A 9025-nucleotide genomic window follows, 5' to 3' on the forward strand; every position below is an offset into this window, starting at 1 on the left:
AAAGAATGCTTAAACTTGTAAACAAGTTCATTTCAAATATAGTTAACAAAATCATGACTGGAAATTGCAGAACAAATGTCTACCTTAAACTTAAACTAACGAGTGCATGCTTATATTCCAGTGTTATGCATGTTCATGAAGAGCATATACTATTATGTTAAATCAGTTTAGATCAATAGGGTGTCTAATTTGATCAAAGGTTTTTTTCAAGATGCAAGTAAAGTGTTATTATATAGAAGAAACCCGATTTGTCATAAAAAAAATATCATTGCGAGTAATTTTCAAACAACAACAGCTTTACAGTTAGATTATGAAAACAAAGTATACATATGACGTAGATTAAAGAAGCAATGGTTTGGTATGGATTTGGTTGAAATGCATGCCGTACTGATTGTTTGTATTCTCTCTTATATGACAGTACTTTCTAGATATCAACTGAACATCAGATCGTGGTTTATGTATTTGCCAATTGGTGTTTCTAGATGATACCTTTGCTAGTCTTTGTTACCGAAATTGCCCTAGCTTTTAAGATAATGTACAAGTGATTTATTTTAACGTTCACCACTCATATGACCATAAAAGATCAAAATCTGTTATTCTGTTTGTTCTGTCAACTCTAAGATTTATGCAGAATAAATGGTACAATAATATTGTAATATTAAAAAGCTTTAAATCCTACCTGTGTATCCAACACCACAAAGACAAATATATCCTCCAGATGACACATCTTGACAGGTACCGTTCCCACAGGGATTTGACATACAAGCCAGAGCAGCTGGAGTAAAATATTCCATTACAGTTGTGTCATGAACGTGTTCTAGGGGTTCTGATGAAGTGGACGTTTCAAATATATTTTCAGTGGAATTTGATAAATTTGATACAAGTCCATCCAAATATGATTCTGCAATCTCTGAAGCCTCTGAGCCGTCATCGGTAGTATCGGTTGTGTCGTCCAACTGTTCCAACAGCTTTCTGCTCTTAACAGACTCTTCTGTCATGTTAAAAATATTTGAAGCAGGACTGACATTTTTTATTCTAATGACTGGCGGGTTATTCAAACTAGTTCGAGCTTCGTTCTCCGACTTCAACTTATTGTGTGTTTCTTCTGGTTCGTCATCATCGTCGAAATAAATTGATCCAGCTGTCATCTTGGTTTTTTTTTTAATTCTCAAATCATTGTTTTCGAATAGAGATACCGTTGGAAACTTGATAAACGGTTTTACAGACTGTTCTATTTCTACAAAGTTTTCCTCTTTCTGGTCTTTAAAGAGATCGTCACTTTTGACATTTTCCTCGCTGATCTCTTCAGTAGAATTATCTACTGCATCGTTATCTTCAGATGTTTTCTGACTATCTTCTTCATCTTCAGATGTTTTCTGACTATCTTCTTCATCTTCGTATGTTTTCTGACTATCTTCTTCATCTTCGTATGTTTTCTGACTATCTTCTTCATCGTCAGATGTTTTCTGACTATCTTCTTCTTCTTCATGAGTTTTCTGACTATCGTCCTCTTCTTCATAGGTTTTCTGACTATCGTCTTCTTCCTCAGAGGTTTTCTGTATATCGTCTTCTTCTTCAGAGGTTTTCTGAATATCGTCTTCCTCTTCAGAGGTTTTCTGAATATCGTCTTCCTCTTCAGATGTTTGCTGACTATCATCGTCTTCTTCACGATTTTCGATACCATCTTTGACGTCATCAGTTAGGCTGATATGTTCATCAGACGTCTGTTCAACGGGAGCATAAGGGTTTTTAGCTTCTTGTTTAATTAAATTTTTCTCTATTGGAAGTTTTAAGAAATCTTTAACGTAAATACTTTCATCTTTCGTGTCTTCTTCTGAGTTATCAGATGAATGGTGTGCTTTGATACCTGTTTTATCAACATTATTTGCTGTTTTCTCCTCGGACGTGTCTTTGTTTTCACTATTTTTCATACTTTTCTGTTTTATTTTCAAAACCTCAGTAATTTTCTTACTCTGTTGTGTATCTTTCTGGTGCTCAGTTTGTACTCTAGTTTCAATATTTTCATTAGTTAACCTTTTATCATTCAAATGTTGCTCAATATCTATTGTTGGAGTTTTAGAAGGAGTATTAACTTCTGTATTCAATCGAATAACATGATCTTTAGCTGATTGTTTGACTTCTTTAATCTCTTCACTACTGCTTTCCTCTGTCTCGTCTTTAAGAGGATGATTTGAGTCGATATGTGTATGACTGGTAGTTTCATTTTTTCCTTGTTCGACTTCTTCAATCGCTTCTCTACTGCTTTCCTCTACCTCGACTTTAAGAGGATGATTTGAGTCGATATGTGTATGACTGGTAGTTTCATTTTTTCCTTGTTTGACTTCTTCAATCGCTTCACTACTGCTTTCCTCTACCTCGACTTTAAGAGGATGATTTGAGTCGATATGTGTATGACTGGTAGTTTCATTTTTTCCTTGTTTGACTTCTTCAATCGCTTCACTACTGCTTTCCTCTACCTCGACTTTACGAGGAAGCTTTGAGTCAATATGTTTTTGACTAGTAGTTTCATTTTTTCCTTGTTTGACTTCTTCAAACGCTTCACTACTGCTTTCCTCTACCTCGACTTTAAGAGGATGATTTGAGTCGATATGTGTTTGACTGGTACCTTCATTTTCACCTTGTTTGACTTCTTTAATCTCTTCACTTCTGCTTTCCTCTGTCTCGTCTTTAAGAGGATGATTTGAGGCGATATGTATTTGACTGGTACTGTCATTTTTCCCTTGTTTGACTTCTTTAATCTCTTCACTTCTGCTTTCCTCTGTCTCGTCTTTAAGAGGATGATTTGAGTCGATATGTGTTTGACTGGTACCTTCATTTTTTCCTTGTTTGACCTCTTCAATCTCTTCGCTACTACTTTCTTCTGTCTCGTCTGTAAGAGGAAGCTTTGAGGCGATATGTTTTTGACGTGTACTTTCAGTGTTTCCTTGTTTAAGTTGGTTGTTGGCTTCGATGTTCATTTGCCGAAAGCCTCCATCGTTTCTCTTGTGTTTAACATCGCTTACGTCAGTATTATCCTCTTTTATAACCTCCTTTTCTTTCACATACTTGGGTGAATCTTTGACGTTGATAATTGTTTGACTTGAGTCTGCCTCTGTTCTATCATTCAAAAAATCAGTTTCGCCTGTATCATCTTCACTAAATTCGTCATCTGTCCCATGTTTAGAAGAACTATTCACGTCGGAAATATCTTGACGAACGTCTTGTGTTGTACTTTGTGTTGAAGAAGCTTCAACATTGATACTTTCTTGACTTATGCTTTCCTCTGATTCATCTTGGTCGGAGACAGATTCTTTTTCGGTAAACTTGCTCTGAATGTCATCTTTAGATTTTAAAGGCCTAGAATTATCTGTATCTTCTATTTTTTTCCCTCTGTTAAGATAATCACCTGTACCAAGATTTTTAACTTCTTTGGTATCGCTTACTTTAGCATTATTTTTATGGATATTTTCTATAGCCACAAATTCTGAAACCGAAGAACTAATAATTTGATTATTTGGCACTAGAAGATGTGATTCCTTCTTTATATCATCGTTTTCCCTTTGTAAAGTTTTGATTGGTTTATTTCCTTTAATTTCGTCGGAGTCTATTGTCTCGGAAGAATCGTCATTAATATTCATATTACTAGTTACTTTATCTTCAATTATCTTAAAGACATTACTGTTATCTTTATTTTCATTATTTCTAGTTTTAAACTTCCTCTTTGCTTCCTTTCTAATAAATGTTTGCCCTACTTTAACCTTTTCATCTAAACCTTTAAGGTTGTTTTCTTTTTTTGCGTTGTGTTCTGTTGAAGGATTTTGCTTTTTCGTGTCTTTCACATTCATCAACTCCTTTCTATTTATCATGTGCATTTCTGATTTGTTGTATTTACTCAATTTATCCAGGATAGCCAGCAGCTCAGTATCTGAATCTTCAGTATCATCGTAAGTGTCGTCACCGACGCTCTCTGAAAAGATGTTGCTATTCAAAGGCGGGGTAACAGATAAAGATTGTTTTATTATGTCCAACTTTTCATTGTTATTATTACTCACTGGTTTTATTATTGAATGACTCACTGATTTTATTATTGAATGAGTGTCACTTTTATCGCTGCTTTCGGTTTCGTCTGACTTTAGATCAGAATCCTCTGAAGTTGATTCATCGAAATTACTATCAGTTTCATCATTGGAGCCATCGTTATTTTTGTCAACTTTTTCTTCTTCAGTCTCGTCTACATCTTCTTTTTTAAATTCCTGTAGATTTATGTCGAATTCTAAATCCACATTTTTTGTTTCTTTTTCTTGGATGTCAGTGTTTTTATCGTCATCACCCGTTATCAAAGGCACTAAAACCAGTAGAATACTAGTGAAAACTATGACTCCCAGTTTATGCATTTCACTGCTGTGTTACACGCCTTTACCCGGTTTCCATTCTATCATACATTTCGTTGTTGAGGTGTTGTATAACCTGAAATCGTAGAAGTATAATAAATGTGTGTCGTAACATTTTTATTATAAATAATTGATTTTAACAACATTCAAACTAAAAATGATTTTAAGAATACTCCGAACACATATTTGATCCACAGTAGAAAAAGGAAAATCACAAAAATACTGATCTCCAAGAAAAAGACCATAATCAAATGACAAAATCAAAAGCACAAACACAAACACATCGGATCGATAACAACTGTCATATTCCTGACTTGGTGAAGGCATTTTCCTCTGCAGAAAATGGTGGATTAAACTTGGTTTTATAGCTAGCTAAACATCTCACTTCTATGAAAGTCGAATCAATTGTCATTATATTGACAACGGATTGAGTCCATGATATTCTTTCTTCAAAATTAAAGCAGACCAATTATTTTGACAAATTAATTAGTTTGACAAATTAATTAGTTTGATAAATTGATTAGTTTGACAAATATAATCGAAGACAGTTTAACTAAGTGTGGAGTTTTTGCTCTATTTTGAATGCATACATACATGTATAAATTTTATTAGAACAGCAAAAAGAAAAACGCCGTTCTTGGGTCCATTTAATTTTTTTCATATGAGGTAAGCGATTTTCTATCTTCAAATAAGACAGCATATCTGCTCCTATATATGAACAAGAAAAAAACGAGTATCCGGCTATGTTTGCCGTAAACACCTTCAAAATGTTAGATGGATGGATTGATTACTGAATGCTGAAAGTCCAGTGGCAATTCACATGTTAGATAATTGTTTGACACCAATGATATCATTGTATCGTGCAAATGACATAAAAGTTGTTATATTGAAACCTGCATTAAGTTGAAGGTCGTTGTATTAAAACTAGATAAGGAATTATTATCTTATTATAAACGGATTCTACTTTGAAATGGATGTTTCTATATTTCTTTTAAACATAGTATTTACTGGAGCTGGTGCCATTCAGGTTGTATTAGTATCAATGGATGGATTTAGATGGGATTATCTGAATCGAGTCCCCACTCCTAACTTTGATCGCCTTGCCAGACATGGAACTAAAATTGAACATATAGACAATACTTTTGTTACAGAAACTTTCCCTTGTCATTATTCCATTTCTACAGGTAAGTATATGTTGAGACGAAAACCAAACCTAAATAAAAGAGGGACGAAATATACCAGACGGACAGTTAAACTCATATATAAACGGACAACGCCATGGCTTAAATGTATTGATGTTTATCAGGCTTTGATATGTTACCAATAACACTAAATAGTCTTAGTAATAGATAATGAGTGTATAGTATTATTTGTCATTGACTTTGAACTAGCTTCCGGAAACTGTGAGTACTCTAAGAGATATGTACTTTGACATGTTTGAGTCATTTGTGTTTTTGAGCTTTGAATCGATCTGAAAAGTAAAGCTCTTTTTCGACTATTTATTTAATATGTAGTTTGTTCTTATGGTGACTGTGCTATTATAATTCTGTCCCATATTAGGGAGAGGGTTATATATAAAATGAACGATAAATTGACAATGAAATGATCCGATTTTGTAAACAAATGAAAAAGCAACAACATGGATTATACTTTACAAAAGAACATCACATTTTTAGCACGTGTTAAGGTTTAATTCTTGATTGACCTTTTATTGTAGGTCTTTTTGAAGAAAGTCATGGTATAATAGGGAATTTTATGTACGATCCGGTTTTCAATTCTTCATTTGACTTTAACACTAGGGAACCCAGGTGGTGGAATGGAGCAGAACCAATTTGGGTGACAGCACGTCGACAGAATTTAACCAGTGCTTCGTATGCGTGGCCCGGTGGGGATGTAGAGATCAGAGGGTTTAGACCAAGTATATGGTTCCCGTATAATAAAACTGTTCCATTTAAAGATCGAATTGATGCAACAATTGATTGGCTAACTGTTCAGAAGATTGACTTCGTTGCCTTATACTTTCAAGAACCAGATCCCACTGGTCACAAATATGGATTATATGCCAATGAAATTCTAGAAAAAATTAAAGAGTTAGATAATTCTATAGGATATCTTCTTGACAAATTTGATTCTCATAAATTATGGGGTCAAGTGAACCTGATAGTCACAAGTGACCACGGAATGACAGAAATAGACTACGTAAATAAAGCTATTGATATAAGAAATTATGTAAATATGACAAATATAATACGCACTGTTGAAAGCGGACCAGTAATGCATATTCAGCCAGTTGACGGCAAAGAAGATGAAGTTATTCAAAGTCTGTACAACGTCCGTCAAATGACCGCGTACAAGAAAGTAGACATTCCCGAACGCTGGCATTTTAAAAATAACAGACGTGTTATGCCAATTTTCCTCGTAGCAGAAAAGGGGTGGTTAATAACAGCGGTAAGTACAATACTAGTAACCAACAACACATGCAATGCTTAAAATACTTTTGGATAAGGCTTAGATTTCATCATAAAGATTAATCCAGAATATTGCTTTTTACACAGCCAATTAACATATTATAAACTTGTATGTCCTAACACTAATTCATAAAATACTTGGTAGAATTTTGTTCCACGAAACACCATTTCTTTATGTCTTATATGTCCTAACATTCTTTGGTCTACCCATTGTTACACGAAACATTCCTTTGAATTATTAACTTCAATTTCATCAGATATAAAGCTTGTCTTGCCTTCAGTATTTCTAAGAAAACCAGATTTGTTTTATATAAAACAGTCGAGAGACACCAGAGGGACATTTAAACCCAAAGTCGAAAATAAGATATCAACGCATTGGCTTAAAATGTAAAAGACAAATAAACAAACACATAAACAATAGTATAAAAAACACAACATAGAAAACTAAAGACTTAGCAACACGAAAGCCACGAAAGCTAAAGGTGATCTTAGTTACTACGGGAAGGTAAACAGATCTTGTTCCAAATGTGGCACCCGTCGTGTTGATCATGTCTGATACTCTATAAGGACAGTGATTTTCAGTTATCATGAATCGGTTACGAGTACATACAATATAATCAACGTGTTGATCATGTCTGATACACTATAAGGACAGTGATTTTCAGTTATCATGAATCGGTTACGAGTACATACAATATAATCAACGTGTTGATCATGTCTGATACACTATAAGGACACTGATTTTCAGTTGTGGATCGGTTACGAGTACATACAATATAATCAACGTGTTGATCATGTCTGATACACTATAAGGACAGTGATTTTCAGTTATCATGAATCGGTTACGAGTACATACAATATAATCAACGCTCTCGAACCATATAGTGAAAACATTTGACTTTGCTTTACACTTTAATCAACACGTGTAATCCTAATTATGAACTCACAAATTGTAAAGTATAGCAATTTCAAAAGAATTGTATCAATGCTCGAGATGAAAACGCTATGTTAACAAGCAAATACCAAGGTACTCCGGAATTATTAGCACAAGTGTGGCACCCTTTAACCATAAAATCAGATAAACAATTCTGCATGACAATTAGCTTGTTGGTATATTTTATAGAATAGAACAGAATTGGCCACATATTACGGAGGATCTGGTGCTCATGGGTATGATAACAAGTTACTCAGCATGAAACCAATATTTATTGCAAGAGGACCAAACATAACAGAGAACCATGTAGCACCTACCATCAGAAACATAGATATTTATCCTATGATATGTAAACTACTTGGCATAGAGCCGGCTCCAAATAATGGGAGTCTGCAAGCAACTTCTAATTTTCTAGTAAATGAGAAACACGTTGGTGTCGGTGGCATAGTTGGTTAACATATTGAACAATCAACTGTCAATAGTATTAAACAATAAATTGATATGGACTTTTTTTTATTGATTTCTCTTGATTAAAAGCTCCGGATAAGAATGAAGATGCGTACGCATTCATATGCGTGTATTGAAATATACGAAACCGTCTAATTCTGTGATTTGAAATTCACATTTAGGGACCATTATACTGTATGGCTATCATGTTATAACTACTGGTATTAAGTTTCTCAAAATACCCGCATAGAAAAAAACAAGCACATAACATAAAATAGTTTACACACAAAAATAGTTTGTGAATATTCAGGAGGAATGAAAATCTAAAGGAATTGGTCCAACAGAAAGGTTATGAGAAGTCGGTTTACCGGGATAAAGGAAATGAATTCGTATTTGTTCTACAAGAATAGAAAGATAAATGGTACAGAAATTTATCATTGCAACAGACCAGCAATATAGACGCTTCAAAGAGTTGTTGTGAACATTCTTGAACTTGCAGATCGCATTGCGGAAACTACATAAAACATCAGATTAAACTTCCCAATTTTGAAGTAGTTATTTATGCATCCCGCACTTTACTGCTAGATGGAAGAAATCCGGGTATGACTATATTCTCTATAATCTAACCTGTAATCCTAGCTATCTGCTGGACAGAAATTATTCCGTGTGATAGCTTATATATATATATATAAGAAGATGTGGTATGAGTGCCAATGAGACCACTCTTCGTCCAAGTCATAAATCAAAAAGGTGAACCATCATAGGTCAAAGTATGGCCTTTAACA

At 34.2% G+C, this 9025-nt stretch overlaps 2 protein-coding genes across 2 annotated transcripts in view; one reads left to right on the forward strand and one right to left on the reverse strand.

The window, feature by feature from the left end:
- The window catches only part of LOC134688059 (uncharacterized), a 47334-nt gene extending 42873 nt beyond the window's left edge, over window positions 1–4461 (reverse strand). Inside the window, exon 1 of the mRNA XM_063548526.1 lies at window positions 680–4461. Coding sequence (XP_063404596.1) covers window positions 680–4394 — 3715 coding nt within the window. The 5' untranslated portion in view covers window positions 4395–4461. The remainder of the gene's footprint in view (window positions 1–679) is intronic.
- Window positions 4462–5356: 895 nt separating this feature from the next.
- Window positions 5357–8304, forward strand: LOC134686460 (ectonucleotide pyrophosphatase/phosphodiesterase family member 5-like). Its single transcript, XM_063546128.1, has 3 exons — window positions 5357–5575; window positions 6109–6839; window positions 7983–8304. Exons 1-3 carry the CDS (start codon window positions 5362–5364, stop codon window positions 8247–8249), a joined length of 1212 nt encoding a protein of 403 aa, XP_063402198.1. The 5' UTR covers window positions 5357–5361; the 3' UTR covers window positions 8250–8304.
- The last annotated feature ends 721 nt before the right edge of the window (window positions 8305–9025 follow it).

The sequence above is a fragment of the Mytilus trossulus genome, chromosome 10 (genome assembly GCF_036588685.1).
Source record: "Mytilus trossulus isolate FHL-02 chromosome 10, PNRI_Mtr1.1.1.hap1, whole genome shotgun sequence".
NCBI classification, from domain to species: domain Eukaryota; kingdom Metazoa; phylum Mollusca; class Bivalvia; order Mytilida; family Mytilidae; genus Mytilus; species Mytilus trossulus.